At 36.1% G+C, this 21419-nt stretch overlaps 1 protein-coding gene across 1 annotated transcript; it reads right to left on the bottom strand.

Moving 5' to 3' along the window:
• Window positions 1-1729: 1729 nt before the first annotated feature.
• LOC125862967 (polygalacturonase-like) lies at window positions 1730-3420 on the bottom strand. The gene is made up of 4 exons (XM_049543098.1): window positions 2977-3420; window positions 2488-2777; window positions 2162-2387; window positions 1730-1957 (listed from the first exon to the last, which is right to left on the bottom strand). Exons 1-4 carry the CDS (start codon window positions 3418-3420, stop codon window positions 1730-1732), a joined length of 1188 nt encoding a protein of 395 aa, XP_049399055.1.
• Window positions 3421-21419: the final 17999 nt, after the last annotated feature.

Raw genomic sequence — 21419 nt, 5'->3', positions numbered from 1 at the left:
CCAGCATCAACAACATAATATTTATCTACCAAAAAATATTTTATAAAGAATTACTAAAAGAATATGTGACGTAAATGAGACAGCTTTGTGTAAATAAATAATATTTATTCTAAGGATGTAATTTAAAGTTACCATGTGGCGGAAATGAAAATTGTGACGTTGGTTCAACAAGTGCATTCTCAAGTATTTTACTATCATGTGCAATACCTTCCCAACTAGCAGCAACAAAGGTAAATCTCATATCAAAATCACAAGCACATAAGACATTTTGTGATGTTCTTCCTTTGCGATTACGATATGCTTGTTGTACCACTTTAGGAACCTCCCCTTCTATATATGTTCCATCAATCGCAACACAATCCTACCAAATAAAAAATACATCAATATTAGTTTAGTGAACATAAAATAAATTGGAAGTATTATAGAATGCATTTCATAAAAATAATGTTTGTAAGAGTAATAAAAATAGTGTTTCCAAGACAATGCAAAGTCATAAAATAAATATTATCTCTTTAAACAAAGTTGATAGGAAATATGTAACTAAATATCTAATAACTTACCCATAAATATAAATGTGCACTTATTAAGGCCATAAAATAAATTTATTAATGTGATTGAAATTTTACCTTAAACCAAGGCCAAAATCGAGTATTATGTCGAATTTTGGAATGTACACCAGTCATACTTTTTGGTTGTATAAATGTTGGTGCCATCTTGCTAATTGCCTCGGCAACTATTTTAACATTCCGGTTAATTGTTTCAAGTGAATGTTGAAAAGTTTCACAATCGTGAGGTGTGAGTTAAAGTGACTATATGTTGGTGAGAATAATAAATTTTATGTCGGTGAGAATAACAAATTTTAAAAAATAATGATGTGATTATAAATTTTATTTACATATGAAACAAATGGTTAGTAGATATAAATGTGGGGTTGTTTTAACAAAATATAAACTCATGGATCAATTATTGTAATAACATATCTCAAATCATGATATGGAATCACTGTATAATTCCATATCATGGTTTTTGGAGAACACGGTATCACCTCTCATGATATGAAATCATGAGATGGAATCAATGTAAAATCGCATGTCCAAACGCTAATTCCATCTCACGATACCATAGCGTGATATGGTATCGCTTGGCTAAACGCCTACTTAGATCCAAAGGTAAAAGATAGATATTTATGAGCCATTTTTCATATGTTAAAAGAAATTTTTGTCTCTTTTCTATAAAAAAAAAATGAAAAGAAAGAGAGTCAAAAAATCCCTAAAGCTAAACAAGCAGAATGTGTGAAGCCAGCCAAGTCGTTGAGGAAATTTTTTAACACACTAAACCATTATGCTATTTATACCTAATCATGTCAAGGGTGTTCAAATGTAAGTATATATCATATAACATAAGATTTTATCTATATACTTAATGTAATTTTTTGGTGACGAGTATTCGCTTGACTACCATAGGAATATTGTAGCTCAGCCCCTCGCCTTGACTAGGGAGTTTTAGATTGTGATTTCTACTTCCTTGAGAAATGAGATTTTAACATTAAAGTTTCAAATGTTATTTATATTCCGCAATTTACTTCTTTTATATGGTAAATGAAGAATTTGATTATTCAACACCTTACATAAGTGATTACTAAAATAACATAAGAAAACTGACAAAAACGAAAAAAACATGAGAAGTTATTTTGTTGTTAGAGTATAAATTTTGGTGTTTTGAGGTTTCTTTATATGCAACTTTTGGGAAACACTTTGCCAGCATGACTTCCCCTTGCATTTTTACAGTAAGCAAAGGCTGGCCTTCTCAAACGATCATTGTAAGTGAGATTTATGTCATGTAATTTTATTCCGGTGCACGGATTTGAGGGACTGCAATCAAATTTCATGGCTGCTTGTGTAGATGATGTTCCCTTCACATTCTTGAATGTTATGTCGCTCACCTTCACTCCTGAACTCTGTATTCATATCAAATGGTTATAACTTGAAGAAATTAAGAAAGCATGGTTCTATAACATTAATTTTCATTTCGACACTTTAGCTCAGACTTGTTCCATTTAGACCTTTCAACATCATAATAAGTGTGCCTTTTACATATTTCTGCTTTCTTGAACATTGTGTCAAATAATAATCAGAAAAATAAATTGAAATGGAAGGAGTACCTGACGAGGGCACACATTATGGGGGCAATAGTTTTGGTCAATGAAAATGGGATTTCCAACATTCCTCATAACAAGGTTTTTAAACATGAGATTTTTTGCAAAGCCACCACTTGGTCTTGCCCATGATTTTATCCTAACCCCATTTTGTGTCTTTGTGAAAACAGAATTTGCTACTGTGATATTTGCTACTCCATCTTCATTTAAACTATGTCCCAAACTTCCAATGCTGCACGTACGACATGATAAATATAAGTCAGAAGTCATAAGTTACGGGCTTACGATGAGTCAAAAGCAAAAGTCAATTCAAACAGGCTCTAAGTACGTACCTAATGCCATGTCCGGGGCCACATCCAACTTTTTCAATCAACATATTCGCAGAGGCAGGGCCAATGGATATACAGTCATCTCCAGTCTTGATAATGCTGCCATAAATGGTAATCCCCCTTGAGTTCTGAACATGAATTCCATCAGTGTTTGGACTTCCACTTGGAGCTGTTATCTTAACATTCTCAACTCTCACATTGCTGCTGTAACCAATTCCTATATGTACTCTTTGACTGTCTAGTGATGTCAAACCCTTTAACAGTACATTGTTACACCACATAAATTGTATCGACTGCAATATATAAATTTATACACATTAGAGTTAGTGATACATTTAAGAGCAGCAGAGCCAGAATTTTCATTATGAAATTTCTTTATATGTTTTTAAAATACTACTCCATAATAGTTCAATTATTGTGATTCATAATTGTTTTTACGTAATTTTCAAATATATAAATTGAACGTTACATTCATGGAATCAGTTTACTTACCCTAGCTCCTTGTGGACAAGTACCTCCACCTTTTCTACAAGACCAATAACCATGTCCCTTGGCATTAATAGTTCCACCATACACATTAAGTCCACTTACCTTATAAAACATAATCCAAAACTCAGAATTTCCAATTGCATTATAATTCACCGGAGCAACGAGAGTACCATCAATTCGGAACTCAGTTCGTCTCTTACAAGGACCATTTAAGTTCAACGCCCTTACCAAATATGTTCCTCGTGGAATATACACGTTAGGCTGGCTAGTAGAGTGACAGGCAGAAGACCAAGCGCGAAGAAACGCGGAGGTTGAATCTGTCCTACCATCTCCCCTTGCCCCAAAACTAACCACGTTGTAAGCTAAACAAGAAGGTATTAGTATATTTAAATAAAAGAAGAGTAAACAAGAAACACTAGTATATTTCATGGTTTTGAAGTTGTACATATATATGTTAAGTGCTTGTTTAGAAGCCGTTATAATGAAAATGAAGATTATGCATGTGTATATTTATAGTTAATCAAATTGTGACCATATGATAATTTTTTTTTTTTTTTGTCCAACATGACAATAGAAAATTTGTTTTTTTAAGATGCTTAGAGTAAGTTGAATGCTAAACCCACGTCACATACTACGGACATGTACGAACGAATGAATTCTTGGGCGGTACATGTGCATGTAATTATTATTTGGAAACACTACATATTACACATACTTCACTATCATATATATTATTATTACTTATTGTTTTAAAATATTATGTATTTTACTACTAATTAAGAGTTTCCTATGTATCTTAGACTTAGATACATATATTTGTGCTACCAGATACACAAAAATAGGGAGAGAGGTGAGCGAGATTCATATGCACCAGATACATGTGAATCACACTAATACACACTAGATACATGTATATGTATATATCTGGAGTGCTTCACATTTATATGGAATATCATATACATGGGAGAGTAGCGAGCGAGATCAGAGAGAACCGAGGGAGGCGAGCGAGATGAGAGAGAACCGAGGGAGGCGAGCAAGATTCGTATGTACCAGATATATGTGAACCACACTAATACACACTAGATACATATATTTATATATATCTAAAGTGATTTTCATATATCTGGGATACCAAATACATGGGAGAGTGGTGATCGAGATATGAGAGGGAGGTGAGGGAGGCGAGAGAGATTTGCTATGTATCCTAGATACATGTGAATTCACTTGGATACACTGTATCTAGAACAAATTACACCTAAATTTGACCCATGTATTCGAGATACATGTATCTTGACGTATCTGAAGGCACAAAATCTGGTAAGATATGTATTATTGCAAACTAGAGTTTATCTAAGTAATTAGCTACTAAACTAGTGAAATTTATGTAAGTTCCCTTTATTATTTGAGTGAAATAATATATGGATGTTGTCCCAATTTGTATATCACAGTTCAAATTTCGAAAGTCAATCAAGTCTTTTTATGTATTTTTCAAATAACTTAAAGTTTTTATGTGCAAATTAATAACAGTCTAAGTTTAAAAGTTTGACTCGCAAACTTTAAACTGTGTCATATAAATTGAGACAGAGCAAGTATTACGAATACGAAAAGAAAATTGATAAAAAGAAGAAGAAGGATCATGGGGTTAAATAAGAATTCGTTCAATTTTCAAGATCCATCAAGAACGCAAGAAATGTAGAAGTTGAGTAGAACATCAACATGTGAGTTGCCAGCCTCATATATTTAATTCTATAGCCACTAGTATTAGCTAGATTGATCTTTTAATCATAACAAAATATAGAAAATTATAATTGAAAAATAAATGGCTTAGAAGTTTTAATTGTTGGAGGGGGATATTGCTTTGATCCCAATGCCAGTTTGACTTTAGAAACTTGTCTTTCTTTTAAAAAAATAAATATATTAGATAAGTTGTTTGAAAATGTATTCCATACGTCATTCCCCACATCATCTCCATGTTATGATATGTACTACACACCATGTGATAAGTTGGCTTGCTTTTTGTCAAAACATCTTGTTTGCTTCATGTATCTTATCGTAAAAATCAATTTATATGAATAATTCAAATTTAGAGAGTCAATTTCTTTTAATCGTATATTCAGACATAACAATTTAATAACTTTTGAAAAATAATTTACATATTTTATAACTACATAAAAAATTTATATAATAAGTCATAGAAACTAACAATTTCAAAAAAATTTAAGCATGTAAATAAATCGTGATTAATATTTTTTTAATTTGATTCTCGAAATTAAAATATATGTGATATAAGTTAAAATAGAAAGATTATTTATTCTTCATCCTTTTCTCTTGATTACTAGTGATGTTGGTGTAATATACCACAAATACAATAAATTACAGTTGAAAAAAAATGAATAAATAATCATTCAGGCTGAGGGACAGATATCTTGCTCTCATCAAGGAGATTCAAGTCCACTGTGTCATAATCTACATCGATCTAGCAGTGTAACTTTTGGCTTGTCCTTTTTAGGGTACAACAATCCAACAACGCCGTACAACTCAAATAACTACGGAATAGTTGAAGATTCCAAAGCTCCACAAAAAGATCATTTTCCTTCAACGTATAATTATTCTCTTTTGTATAGTGAATTAGTTGAAGACTTTGAATATTTTTCTTTGTCTCAACTCTCTCTTTCACTACTACCCACTGCAATATGTTTCACACTTAACATTTTTCTTACTTCACTTCACAGAGGAAGAAACATCACTATTTATAGGTAAAGAAGTCTTCCATATAATCAACGGGTAGAATAAGGGATATTAATGTGGGTAGATAAATATGATAGATGTTACATAAGTTATAAAAAACTAATGGTCATATGAATTACAGGCAGGGGCGGTCCACAATGGTTCAAATGGGTTCAATTGAACCCACTTCATCGAAAAAATTTGTATTATACATATATAAATTATTTGTAAAGTTATGTATATAAACATAATGAACCCACTCTTTACACAATGAATGGTGGGTTCAATCCACCTGCGCATCCAAGTTCGAATCCCAATCAAGGCATAATTTTTTGTATTTTCCAAATACTTTTTTCTTTTTAAAATTAAGTAATGAATGTAGACTATTATAGTTCTAAGCTTCTTGTTCATGTGAAATAACAATAGTAATATTCTAAATTTATTAGTAATTACGTTTCTTTTTATGTTTGTATTTGAGAATTATTTAAAATCGTCAATAATTTAGACAATATGTTTATAGTTTTTAAATATTCTCTCCGATCCATCTTATTTTATCATTTTACTTTTTACACACATATTAAGAAATCATAAAGAAGAAAAATAATTTTACTAATTCACCCCATAAAAACTTCTTGTGAATTTTACAAATAAATGTGAACACTTTCAAAAAGAATTAATTACAAGGGTAATATATGAAAATTTTGATTAATGCTTCCTTGATTTAGTAAGGTCGACAACTAATATGAGACAACTATTTTTAGTAAGATGATCAACTATTATGAAACGAGGGAGTAATACTTAGTTTAATTTTTTGTAGTATACAAAACTGTGTATTATTTTCCTTTTTACTTAGTATACACGAAAGTTAAGTTAGTGCATTTTTATTTATTTATTATTTTACTAATTTTTATTCATTTATTTATGGTTTTCGAAATTGTTGTAGTTTTAGTCTTATATGTGAGAGTAATAAGTAGGTTGTTAAATTGAAAATATGTGGAAAATTTTCTTGTAAGTATATAAAAAATTAATAGAGTATATTTTTTGTTAGGAATATCACCTCAAAATTACTTGGTAAGAATATAATGAAAAAAAATGATAACTATTAGCCATGGTTATTTGTAACTTGAACCAACTTGAATGAAATCCTAGGTCCGTCACTGGTTACAGGAATAAACTAATGACCATTAGAGTTACAAGAACTAATGGTCATATAAGTTACAAGAATCAATAGTCATTTTCTATCACAATTTGTATCTACTAACATAAGTTTTATTTTAATAATAAAATGCATATACACCAACATTCCCACATTCATTTTAATATTAAAATAAGAGAGTACCTCACAATTTAGTTGAAGGTAGATTATCATGCATAAGTAAGGTGTACTCTGCAATGAATCATAAAACAATAAATTTTACTCCAGAGTCAGTAGTGGTCTAAGACTTGAACTACGCATGACTGCTTAAGGAAAATAAAGTATCACTACTTACACACAATAATCAAGGTGTTGACATAAGCTTTAATAGTCAGCACATTACGGTCTTGTGCTATCTTAGTTTTCATGAGTGTATTTGAGAACAAGCTCATTATCATATAAAACAACCTACTTTTACACTCACATAGGTGAAATTCGTCAAGGGTGCTCCTTTAAGTTGACACCCCACTCATACGAGATACAAAATTTCATCAACAGTTCAAAGACTCAACCTCCACAACTCATTATAGGATAAATGCACTCACATCATAGAGATTGAATAAAATTAACAATAGTGCATTTCACAACAAGTCATCATACGATTCGTATTTCCCACTGAACCTGGTAATATGATCTCTAATCCCTGGATTGGGTTTCCTCATATATGACTCAAAACTCTTGATGTGCTTTGAACCATTTATCTTGCTAAGACCTTAGTTTATGAATCTGTAAGATTTAACAGAAGTTTTAACACAATTAATATTGATGATATACCAGTGACCAATATATGCATTTAATATTTTATTTTAATTATAAAATGCATATACACCAATAAGTGATAATGAAGAGTCTAGGAAGCCAAGGAAAGGAAAATAGGAATTTCTGGTGTGAAACAAATACTTGCTTAAAATTAGAGAAAATGATAAAAATGGTCCTTTCAATTAGAAGAGCAGAAAAGTAAAACTAAATTTTATTTGTAAACTTTCTATATATGACCTTTCAATTAAGAATTTTGGATTGTAAGTAGTTGTGTTTAATCTGATACTAGTATCTATTTATATATATGTTTGGTGTTAAAAATAGAGAAATTATGCAATAAGTTGTTATAAATTGATTATTGAATAATAATGTCAACAAATTAATTATGCTCATTGAGTATTTCTGAACATGTTCAATAGATGATAAAATGTTGACATATCTATAAAAGGGACTTTTACTATACTACATTTGAAACGAAATGGGGATGAATTTGGCTCTGATACCATGTAAATATATGACACATGAACCTAACTCAACCCCAAAAAGCTAGCCTTTGGGGTTGAGTTAGGCCCATGTGTCATATCTTTACAAGGAGATCACCAGTTCATTCCCCAACTAATGTGACACTTTTATCCATTGTAAAACCCCTTTCACGCCCAGGCCCAACTGGGCGTGGACCAGGAGCCCAAACAGAAATGAACTTGTCTCTGATTCCATGACAATATATAGCATCTAGGTCTAACTCAACCTCAAACCCAAGCTTATGAGGTGATGATAGCCAAAGTTCATATAAGGAGACCACCAGTCCATTCTCCAATCAATGTGGGACTTTTATCCACTCTAACACTAAAAAAATGTGAGATCATCCTAGTTGGTGAGGTAGAAATATTGAGGTCTTAGCACATGTGTTGAATTGCAAGATTGGGGCTATTCCTATACTACTTATGTTGGTTTACTTGTAGGTGCAGCTAATAAGGACCTGACAACTTGGAAACTCGTGGTAAAAAAAAAGGTAGAAAAGAGACTTGCAGGTTGACAAACGAAATTAATGTTAAGGCGGAAGGAAATTCTAATTAAGAGAACGTTGTTAAGCATTCCCACATATTTCATGTCTTCATTACATTTCCAAGTAAGTATACTTACAGGAAAGCTCAAGCAGGTAAAGAAATTTCACTTTGTAAATTGGGCGATTGTCACTACACTGAAGTGTTTGGGGGGTGGGGGGGCTTGATAAATGATATTATGGTCTTTACTAAGGAATAGCCTATTTTTCTTTATTTCTTTTTGGTGCACCCATTGAATTTCTACTTGTATAGATGAGTGGGTGTTATTTGTAGAAAATCATGTCATCTTGTAAGGTTTTCTACTTTTGATATACTTCATGTACACAGCCAAGCAAGCTTTTTCTCTTTTTTTAAATGAAGTTTATTACTCTATAAAAAATGTACATAGCCATAATTAGGTAGCAGAATGTAGAAATCCTTCTTTATATTCTTTCCTAATTTAACACCTAATATATTGTATTTATACCTTGCTTACCTATTGAAAAAGATAACGTCTTCCATTCAATTAGTGTTTTTCAGCAAGGCACTTGCTAAAAAGTTTCTATGGAGGTTTTGGATTGAGAATCATGTATAAAGGCTGGAGGTCTAGGAATGTAATTTTACTTTATAAATATGGTAGGTGGAGAAATATTATGAAGGTATGAGAAAATTTTAGCCACTTAGTTACATATAAGTTAGGGAATGGAAAAATAACAAACTTTTGGGGATCAACATGGTGGGGAGAAAGCATGTTAAGGACAATCTTCCTTGATTATCCAGGGTATTGTGGGTGATGTTGTAACATTATTTGGGTACAAAAGGGAGGGTTGAGGTTCATGGGACTTGAGCTATATAAGGAATATACAACATTAAGGTGGATAAGTTACAACGGTTGATGCAAATGCTCTACGAATAGACTACCATACTCATTGGCGAGGGTGGAGGCGAGAGTGGAGGCGAGAGGCAAGAAGTGATGTTGCATTTTTTTAGTACATCCAAATTACCATAAGATTTTTGTGAGAGAGGAGTTGTGCAACATGTGTATGTGTAGATTCTTAAAGCACTTGGGAAGATAGAAGAATTACACAAAGCCAAATTTTTGTGTAAATGCTTTTGAGAAGATGTTGGTTACAGGATACACTACGTGAACCTCTTGAAGGAAGAGAAGATGCAAGGCATGTGAGATTACCTCTTAGCCATCATGTGAAAAATACATGGTTTTTTAGTAAAGAAATAGCGAAGTATTTTGAAGAGTTAGAGAATGATTTTGCACATTTGAGAAATAACCTTTTATTCGTAGTGAGTTTTTGGTGCATCGGTGAAGTTCCTGTTTGTATTGAAGATTTGGTACATTTGTGTATTGTATAGGTTCTTTACTCTTTTATATACAATTTATATAAGAGAACATGCAAGACATGGGAGATTACCCCATACCCTTAGCCCATCATATAAGATCAGATAATTTTTGAGGGGTTAGAAAATGATTTTGTACATTGAAGCTCTTGTACGTATAGAAGATTTGATACATCCATAAAGAAGCATATAATTCTATAGGTTCACTGCTTCTTATACCAAGTTTCAGGAATGCCTTTGTATTTTGATTCTTATTTATGCAAGAATTTTGATCGTTACATTTTTCATACCATCAGTAATTCCGAACTCATGTGTTTATTACTCGCATTTGCATTTTCCATAGTTTTCTTATCTTTTTCTTATTTTAATTGTTGATGGTGAACTAGAAATCAAGGTTATTAGGATAGGATAAGTACAATGTTTTTGTGAATTTAGAAGTTGTTGATAGCTGACACCACTTTGGATAGATCTTGCTTGACTTAGAGATCAAATTGTCTTGGTCGTAATTCTTTGATAACAAGGGATAGCCTAGTGGAAATGAACCTCTAACTTCAATCATAATGTTGGGTTCGAGTCACCAAGAGCGAAAAATGGGAAAGAAGCAACAACGCTCCTTTCTTGGGGGTATGTCTTTGCCATGTCACCTTTCATAATTTACCACATACAAATATTAATTTTTGGTACATAGATGATGCTTTTGGACTTTGAGCTTCTTATTAAGTATTCCATACATTTTGTTTCATGTCAGAGTTTGGTTGTGCATGAAATTTATGAATATAAAGAACACTTTTGAATCTTGTGGTCTTGAAATAAAGGTGTCTATAACATACCAAAATTGTGTCTTGAATATGTGGTTTTAACAAGCCATGTCATTTAGTAAAATTTGAATGGAATTGAAAACTTACTAAATATAGAAAGCGACATCTTTTCTTTAAGAAACTAAAAAAGAAAGTGGTTTAAAATTTCAGGTCATGTTGGAAGGCATCAATTTCATTGGACGCTTATTATGATTCCTATACGGTCTCAAGTCATGTTTAGTATCCATGGTTTATGTTTTGTTGTAGTTCTGTATAAATTCCATGAAGCCTCTCATTCTCATTTGCCGAAAATAAATGTTAATATTAAAATCACTTGGTTAAAATTTCTCAAAATAAAAAAAAATCACTTGTTAGGATACTGCTTCATACCATTTAGGTTCATTCAACAATTGTAATTGCTTTTGACTCTTGGAATATTTCTTGTTATCTTGCACATTTTCTCTCTTTTTTCGTCTTACTATTTTGCTTGTTTTACCGTGTATATTCTGTTTGATATGAAATACATCAGTTGGTTGATCAAATTTGTTTGCTTGATGACAGACTTGATCAAAATAAAAAGTTGTTTACAATTAGATATGTACAAAGCTCAATCACAATAGAAAACAGAAAGTAATAAAGTAGAAGGAATTCAAGTGGTGAAGTTATGTCTTGCAAATTGTTTGTTTCAGTATCGTTATCCCTTTGAGTACTTGTTAAAAAATTTCTTGCATAATTGTATGTTATTTTGGTCTTATGTGAGACTTGAGCATGGAAACCCAATGGCAACATTTTGGATCCTTGACCTAATGTTGCAGAGCAAGGTTTTGTAGAGTTGTGATGGAGCTGCAGATTACAGGGTTGCTTTGTATGCCAAGAAAATGGTACCCTATTTATGTGAAGAGAGTGGCTTTTGGAGTGTAATAGTTTGACATTGGTCTAGAGAGTGCCCTCTGGGTAGGGTGACTTCACCAGCTCCTTATGCAGCTCGACCAGCTCCAGCAGCAACACCTCCAACTAGAGGCGGAGGCTAGGGTCAGGACTGTTAGGGTGGTCACCAATGTGCATGGGGTGGTCCCCGGGGAAGTAGGTTAGGTGGTAAGGTTGATGCTGGAGGTAGGGGTGTTCAGGCCCAACTGTATACAACTCTAATGAGGGTGGAGGCTGAGGCATCGGATGATATGATCATGGGTACATTTATTTTATGCCACCAGCCTGCCTCGACTTTATTTGATTCAGGATCTACTTTTTCATATGTATCTATGCATTATTTTTCCCATTTGAGTATGAGTTTAGAGCCTTTTGGCAGCGCCGCTTGGTGTGTTGACCCTGGTGGCTGAGTCTTTAGTAGTGTATCAGGTATTTCAATTTTGTTTGCTGACTGTCTAGGGGAGTGACATCCAAGATGACCTTATATTGCTTAATATGTTGGATTTTGATGTGATTCTACGCATGGACTGGTTATCCCCCTACCGAACGATCTTGGATTGCTTTTCTAAGACCATTACCTTAGCCATGCCCGACATTCTATCGATGGTTTGACACGGCTCTTGTAGTCACACATGGGTTGGAGTTATCTTTTTTATTCATGATCTAAGGTTAGTGGCTAGTGATTGCTTTTCTTACTTGGCTTATGTGCGGGATGTGGGTAGGGAGGTTCTGTAACACCCCATATGCTAAAACTACCAAAATGCAAGTTTCAGAAGTTGCAGGTGCCACTGACGGGCACCACCCACGGACCGTAGGACCCACGGTCCGTTCTGGTGGTCCGTGGATGGCCACCTGCAGCCCTTCCCAGAAGCAGTCTAGAAATCTAGCTAAGGGTCCACCCACGCCGAGACCTATGGACCGTAGGTCAGGCCATGGTCCGTGGTCCAGGGTCGTGGGTCAGCCCCGAGCTTTCACTCCCAGAACCCCCCATGAAAATTTGGCTAAGAGTAGACCCACGCCAGGACCTACGAACCATAGGTCAGACCACAGTCCGTGGTCCAGGCCATGGTTTAGACCCCCAATTTTCAACTCCCAATAACCATCGATGGTTGACCAGCACAGACCGTCGGTCCACCCACGGTTCGTTGGTCTAGTCCGTCTGTGGCTTTAACAACTTTTAAGTCAGGGGTCGTTTGGTCTTTTCCTTATGTGTTGGACCCCTAAATTACGTCATTTAAACCATAAACTACATAGTTTTGATCAATTTTAGTTTAGTAAACTAATTAGAACCTAACCTAATCAATCATTCATTAAAAAAATTCATCAAACTTAGAACAAAAGAGGAGAAAAGAGTCGACCAAGCCCTAGTTCAAAAACGCAACAGATTTTCATCAGTTCCAGCCCCAAAATCGAAAGATTTCTTTGTGGAATTCATCACCAGGTATGTGGTATTTCACTAGTGGTTCCTTTCACCTATTAGGTCCCTAGAATTCAGTCAGATTCTTGATTCCCTTCATATTATCTAGACCTAGGGTTTCTAGAATTTTAGCAGATTATTATGAATTTGCTACCTAATGTTCCTAATCAGATTATCATGATATTAGTATTGTTTTGAGTAGATTCATTAATGAATTCAGAACCCTAGCTATGTAGTTCTTTTAGTTCATACATTGCACATGCTAGGTCAGTTATCTCAGTTATACATGCCTCAGATTTGAATGCCTCATTATTAGTACATTAATGTTGCATTTTCAGTTAGCATGTTAGTTTCTTGAGCTATCCAGTATTTCAGAATTTCAGTCATAATGTGTTATTTACATAATCAATTGGGATTAGCTTAATATCGAGTGGACTAGGGTTAGTCACCTTTGAGTCCTAGAACTACGTGCCCCGTAGGTTGTAAGTCCCCTCTGTGGGCAACAATTTAGTAATCACGCCAGTCATGCCTCTGTACCTCTGGCAGGGTATATTGGGTCCTCTCGATGGGACGTATACATCAGACTCCACATTTAGCTCATGTTGTTTTATGTCGGTTATTAGTAGCTCCCACAGTCAGATTTTATTGCATTGACCATGTTATCAGGTATAGTTAGATTTCAGTCTCATCATGTTATAAACTTGGTTATTGCATTAAGTAATTTCATGTTCAGTATTTTCAGTATAGAGTCATGCTTATCCTATCTCATTGCTTAGTTATATGCTTTGTTCAGTTATGTTTATTGTTCAACTTTACTCTATCCTGCATGCTCAGTACCTTTCAAGTACTGACACATACTCTGCGCTACATTTTCTCGTGATGTAGGTTCAGGTCCTCAGCTTCCAGATCACGCATAGATCGATTTCCGATCTCTAGATCAGCATCATCAGTGGCGAGTCCTCATTTCTCGAGGAAGATAGACATGTTCTTTTCTATTGTAGTCTTTAGTTTCAGTTTTGTGATATTTAGCTTGTCACGCCCTGAAGCTACCCCAGGACGCGGACACGGGACCTAGGATCACGAGTGACCCCAAGCTAACCCTGCTAGCATATCATAAGCATACTAAATAAACTGAAGTAAAGAAATATTGCTCAAAAGCTTAAACCATCATGTAAACTGAAATGATGGGGAAAACCCATTAATAGCTGAATAAAAGAACTATGAGTTTAATGACAACTGAAATATCAAACTCCAAAGCTAAAACTGAATCTAACTATGTATGAAATAAAGCCTTTAACTGACTAGAAATGTTGGGACATGCCCCAGCTAAATCTAGCAAAAACTGAAACTAAGACTGAATGTAGAAAGATAACATGTCAACTGTCCTCGAAGAATGAGGACTCACCACTAATGCTGCTGAACAGAAGATTGGGAACCGATCTATGCATGATCTGAATGTTGAGGACCTGAACCTACATCATGAGAAGATGTAGTGCAGAGTATGCGTCAGTAGTTGAAAGGTACCGAGCATGCAGGGTAGAATAAAACTGAACAAGATACATAAATGAACAAAGCATATAATTGAGCAATGATATGAGATAAGCATGATACTATACTGAGATTACTAAACATGACATAACTGAATGTAATGACCAAGTTTATAACATGTTGAGACTGAAATTTGACTGTAACAGATAACATGGTCAATGCAATATAATCTGACTGTGGGAACTACTAATAACCGACATACAACCACATGAGCTAAATGTGAAGTCTGATGTATACGCCCCATCGAGAGGACCCAATATACCCTGCCAGAGGCATAGAGGCATGAGTGGAGTGATCACTAAAATGTAATGCCCACAGAGGGGACTTATAAACCTACAAGGGCACGTAGTACTGGGACTATTCGGGTACGTTGAACCCTAGTCCACTCTATCTAAGCCTACTCCCAATTAGAATGTACATAAACAATATTATAACTAAAATGTTGAAGTACTAGATAGCTCAATTTCTGACATGCAAACTCTGAGAATGCAATAATTATGACTGATAATGTGACATACGTAAAGTGAAGCTTGTATATCTAAATAATCTAAAAACTAGGTTGACTACAACTCCTGTTTTGACTCTACTAGAGGGTTTAGAAAATTATGTTATCTATTGTGATGCATCCAGAGTCGGCCTAGGTTGTGTGTTGATGCATCGAGGTAAGGTTATAACTTATGCTTCTAGACACTTTAAGGTGCATGAGAATAACTATCCAACTCATGACCTCGAGCTTGCAGCAGTGGTGTTTGCACTTAAGATTTGGAGACATTACTTGTATAGTGTTCACGTAGATATGATCACAAACCATAAGAGCCTTCAATATGTGTTCACCAAGAAAGAGTTACATCTTCACCAGAGGAGATGGCTTGAGTTCCTCAAAGATTATGATATGAATTTGCTTTACCATCCTGGTAAGGACAATGTAGTAGTTGATGCTCTTAGAAGACTATCTATGGGTAGTGTAGCTCATATTAAGGAAAAAAGAAAGCAACTAGCAAAAGATGTTCACATGCTTGCTCGTTTGGGAGTTCACCTTATGAGCATATCGGATGGTGGTGTAACGCTTCAGAATGGGTCAAAATTTTCATTGGTAATAGAGGTTAAGGAAAAGCAAGATAGTGATTCGATATTGCTTCAACTAAAGGGTGCAGTTCATCAGCAGAGAGTTGAGGTTTTCTCCCAAGGGGGAGATGGCGCGCTTCGCTATCAGGGTCGATTGTGTGTTCCTAAGGTGGGTGAGTTGAGACAACAGATTCTTGCAGAAGCCCATAACTCCAGGTATTTTATTCATCCAGGCGCTACTAATATGTACCGTGATCTGCTGGAAGTCTTTTGGTGGAATGGTATAAAAAGGGATATAGCAGATTTTTTGGCTAAGTTCCCTAATTGCCAGGAAGTGAAGGTAGAACATCAGAAACCACAAGGTATGACTCAAGAGATCAACATGGACTTCATTACAGGTTTACCTCGTACTCACAAACAACAAGGCTCCATTTGGGTGATAGTTGACAAAGTTACTAAGTCTGCGCGCTTTTTGGCTATTAAGACTACAAATATGGCGGAGGACTACGCCAAGATTTACATTAATGAGATAGTCAAGTTACATAGGGTTCCTTTATCTATCATCTTAGATAGAGGTCCTCAAGTTACCTCTCATTTTTGGACGTCATTTCAGAAAGGTCTTGGTACTCAAATTAATCTTAGCACAACATTTCATCCAGAGACGGATGGTCATTCAGAGAATACCATTCATACCTTAGAGGATATGTTGAGAGATTGTGTGATCGACTTCAAGGGTAGTTGGGATAATCACCTTCCTCTTATAGAGTTCGCCTACAATAATAGCTACCATTCTAGCATTCAAATGGCCCCTTATGAGGCATTATATGGGCATAGATCTATCTCCAGTTGGTTGGTTTGAAGTAGGTGAAGCAGCCTTGATAGGGATAGATTCAGTTCATGAAGCTATGGAGAAAGTGCAATTCATTAGAGATAGACTTAAGACAGCCCAAAGTCGCCAAAAGTCCTATGCGATGTAAGGAGAAGGGAATTAGAGTTCCAAATTGATGATTGGGTTTTCCTGAAAGTATCACCTATGAAGGGGGTGATGAGATTTGGTAAGAAAGGGAATCTCAGTCCTAGATATGTAGGCCCTTACAAGATCTTGAAAAGGATTGGTAAAGTGGCTTATGAGTTAGAGTTACCAGTAGAACTAGCAGCAGTGCATCCGGTTTTTCACATTTCATTGTTGAAGAAGTATGTGGGTGATCCAACATCTATTGTACCTTTAGAAAGTGTGGTTGTGAAGGATAGTCTCACTTATGAAGAGGTGTCAGTTGAGATTCTTAATCGTCAGGTTCGAAGGTTGAGAAATAAAGAAGTCGTTTAAGTTAAGGTTTTGTGGAGGAGTCAGTTTGTAGAGGAAGCTACTTGGGAAGCAGAAGCAGCCATGAAGGCCAAGTATCCTCATCTCTTTCCCTCCGATTCCACTCCAGTTTGAGGTAATAGTTCCTCTTCAGTTTTCACTCATTCATGCGTAGCTTCAGCATTAGTATCATGTTACTTCAGTTTGTACTTGCATTTTAGCGTATTTGCATGTTCTTGGAACTTAGTTCAGTTATAAATCAGTTTCTAGTGTTTAATGGTAGGGATTGCAACTCTCTCCCTCCATTTTCAGCTAGTTTAGTCTTCATTCGAGGTTGAATGTTCCCAAGGGAGAGATAATGTAACACCTTGTATGCTAGAACTACAAAAATGCTAGTTTCAGTAATTGCAGGTGCCACCGACGGGCACCACCCAAGGACCGTAGGGTGGCCCACGGTCCATTCTAGTGGTCCGTAGATAGCCACATGTATCCCTCCTCGGAAGCAGTCCAGAAATCTAACTAATGGTCCATCTACGCCGGGACCTACGGATCGTAGGTCAGGCCATAGTCTGTGGTCCAGGGTCGTGGGTTAGCCCCTTGCTTTCAGTCCCAGAATCCCCCTGAAAATTTGGCTAAGGGTAGACACACGCTAGTACCTACGGACCGTAGGTCAGACCAAGGTCTGTGGTCCAAGCCGTGGTTCAGACCCCCAATTTTTAAACTCCCAGTAACCATCGCAGGTTGACCAGCACGTACCGTCGGTCCACCCACAGTCTGTTGGTCTGGTCCGTCGGTGGCTTCAACAGCTTTTAAGTTAGAGGTCGTTTGGTCTTTTCCTTATGCGTTGGACCCTAAACTACATCGTTTAAACCCTAAACTACGTTGTTTTGATTGCTTTTAGCCTAGTAAACTAATTAGAACCTAACCTAATCAATCATAAATCAAACTTAGAACAAAAGAGGAGAAAAGTTGACCAAACCCTAGTTCAAGAACGCAACAGATTTTCATCAGTAAAAGCCTCGAAAACAAAAAATTTCTCAGATGTGAATGTCTTATTATTAGTACATTAATGTTGCATTTTTAGTTAGCTTGTCAGTATCTTGAGCTATCTAGTATTTCAGAATTTCAGTCATAATATGTTATTTACATAATCAATTGGGAGTAGCTTATTATCGAGTGGACTAGGGTCAGTCACCCTCAAGTCCCAGAACTACGTGCCCCATAGGTTGTAAGTCCCCTATGTGGGCATTAATTTAGTGATCACGCCAGTCATGCCTATATACCTCTGGCAGGGTATATTGGCTCCTCTCGATGAGGTGTATTCATCGGACTCCACGTTTAGCTCATGTGATTTTATGTCAGTTATTAGTAGCTCCCACAGTCAGATGCTATTGCATTGACCATGTTATCAGTTATTGTCAAATTTCAGTCTCAGCATGTTTATCCTATCTCATTGCTCAATTATATGCCTTGTTCAGTTATGTTTATTGCTCATCTTTACTCTATCATGCATGCTTTGTACCTTTCAAGTACTGACGCATACTCTGCGCTACATCTTCTCATGATGTAGGTTCAGGTCCTCTACTTACATATCAAGCATATATCGATTCCCGATCTCCAATTCAGTAGCATCAGTGGTGAGTCCTTATTTCTCGAGGTCGACAGACATGTTTTTTTCTATTTTAGTCTTTATTTTCAGTTTTGCTAGATTTAGCTGCAGTATGTCCTAGCACTTTTAGTCAGTTAGAGGCTTATTTTCAAACATAGTTAGTTCAGCTTCAGTACTTGAGCTTGACTTTTCAGTTGTTGCTAAACTCTCACTTTTCATATATTCAGATAGTTATGGGTATTCCCCATCGTTTCATTTCAGTTTATCTTATGATTTAGCTTCTACACAGTGTTTTCTTAATTCAGTTTATTTAGTATGCTTATGATATACCAGTAGGGTTAGCTTCGGGTCTCTCGTGATCCTAGGTCCCGCGTCCGCGTCTTGGGGTAGCTTTGGGGAGAGACAGGCTCCTTCGGTTGAGTTGGTTCCTATCGTTCATGAGTTTGTGGATGTGTTTCCTGGTGGCTTACTTGGCTTACCCTGGAGCGTGATATTTACTTTCTATTGACCTTGAGTCAAGCATCCATCTATTTATATTTCACCTTATCGGATGTCCCCCACCGAGCTCAAGAGTTCAGTGTTCAGCTTCAGGATCTTTTGGATAAGAGATTCACTTGGCCTAGTGTGTCGCTTTGAGGTTCCCTCATCCTATCTATGAAGAAGAAGGATTTAACCATGAATATGTATATTGACTACAAACAATTGAATAACGTGATGGTGATAAACCATTACACCATGCCACATATTAATGATCTATTTGACCAGCTTGTGGATGTGCATTTTTTCAAAGATTGATTTGAGGTCGAGTTACCATCAACTGAAGATTAGGATGAAAGACATCCCTGAGACCGCATTTAGGACTTGTCACGGCCATTATGAGTTCCTAATGATGGTTTTTCGGGTTGACTAATGCCCTTGCCTCCTTTATGGACTTGATGATGTGTATGTTTAGGAATTACCTTGATTATTTCATCATAGTGTTCATCGATGATATTTTTATATACTCGTGGAACCGAGGAGAGCTTGAGCAACATTTGATGATTGTGCTCCAGACTTAGAGAGATCAACAACTTTATGTCAAGTTCTCAAAGTGTAAGTTTTGGCTTAAGTTTGTAACATTTTTGGGCATGTGGTGTCCAAGGATGTCATTATAGTAGATCTGGTGATGATTGAGGTTATTCATGATTGGGATAGGCCCACCTCAGTTACTGGAATTTGCAGCTTCATTTGATTAGCAAGCTATTATAGACGGTTCGTAGAGGGTTTCTCTACCCTTGTACTACCTTTGACCCAGTTGACTCACCTTGATGTTCCGTTTGAGTGGTCTAAGGAGTGTGTGTTTAGCTTTCAGAAGCTTAAGGAGTTGTTTGGCACCACTCATGTATTGACTCTTCCAGTTAAAGGTGAGGGCTTCACGGTTTATTATGACCCATTCAGCTTTGATTTGGATTTTCTATTGATGTACTGGACCCGAGTTATAGCTTATGCATTGAAGGCAACTTCAGTTGCATGAGCGCAGTTACCCCACTCATAATTTGGAGTTCGCGGAGGTAGTTTTTGCGCTTAAGATTTGGAGGCACTACCCGTATGAAGTTCGTTGTGAGGTCTACACTAATCACATGCGTCTTCAGAACTTTATGAGCTAGAGGGACCTTAATTTGAGGTAGTGTCGTTGGATTGAGATCTTGAAGGACTATGACCTCTCTATTCTTTACCATCTGGGCAAGGCGAATGTTGTAGCGGACACCTTGAGCCAAAAGGCAGTGAGTATGGTTACTCTAGCCTTCCTTTCTATGGTGGAGCAACCTTTGGCTTTAGAAATTTAGTCTTTAGCTAATAGGGTGATTCACCTTGATATTTCAGATTCTAGGCGGTTATTCTATGTGGGAGTTCAGTCTTTCTTATTAGAGTAGATTTGTTGTTGCTAGTTTGAGGATGAGACCTTTGGTTGTCCTTCGAGATCGAGTGCTGGGAGATGATGTCGGACAGGCTACCTTATGTTCAGATGAGGTTTTGAGGTTTGCTGGATGTATATATGTTTCGAGAGTTTGGAATTTGATTTAGTTGATCCTTTGTGAGGCCTATAGTTCTAGATATTCTATTCATCCGAGCACTACAAAAATGTATTGTGATTTGAGACAACACTATTGGTGGAGTGGTATGATGAGAGATATTGTAGACTATATGTCATGTTATCTGTATTGCTAGCAGGTAAAGGCCGAGCATTTGAGACATGGTGGTAAGTTTCAAAGATTACCCATTATGGAGTGAAAATAGGATATTATCACCGTGGACTTTGTTGTGGCCTTACCTCAGACTTCTAGAGGTTTTGAAAACATTTCGGCCATCATTGATTGACCAAGTCAACACACTTCCTTCCCGGTCATTCTTTGTTCAGTGCCGAGAGGTTGGCTCATATCTATATTCGGGAGGTAGTACATATTCATGGTGTGCATATATCTATATTCCCAGACTGGGGTTCTCAGTTCACTTCTAACTTTAGGAGGAACTTTCAGGAGGTTTTAGATACTCGTGTTGACCTTAGCACAACTTTTCACCTGCTAACCGACGGACTGTCGAAGTGTACAATTCAGGTTCTTGAATATATGTTGCGGGCCTATATTTTGGATTTTGGAGGTCAGTGGTACCAGTTCTTGCCTTTGGTGGAGTTTACATACAATAACATCTACCACTTTAGTATTC

This window comes from Solanum stenotomum, chromosome 4 (assembly GCF_019186545.1).
Source record: "Solanum stenotomum isolate F172 chromosome 4, ASM1918654v1, whole genome shotgun sequence".
NCBI classification, from domain to species: Eukaryota; Viridiplantae; Streptophyta; class Magnoliopsida; order Solanales; family Solanaceae; genus Solanum; species Solanum stenotomum.
This window is presented reverse-complemented; position numbering and strand designations above follow the sequence as displayed.

Excerpts from the sequence above, each read along its gene's own strand:
- LOC125862967 (XM_049543098.1), bottom strand. The coding sequence starts at position 3,420 with ATGTACAACTTCAAAACCATGAAATATACTAGTGTTTCTTGTTTACTC. Across the intron at positions 2,778-2,976 it reads CTTGTCCACAAGGAGCTAGG|TCGATACAATTTATGTGGTG; the intron begins GTAAGTAAACTG and ends TATATATTGCAG. Across the intron at positions 2,388-2,487 it reads GGCCCCGGACATGGCATTAG|CATTGGAAGTTTGGGACATA; the intron begins GTACGTACTTAG and ends TCGTACGTGCAG.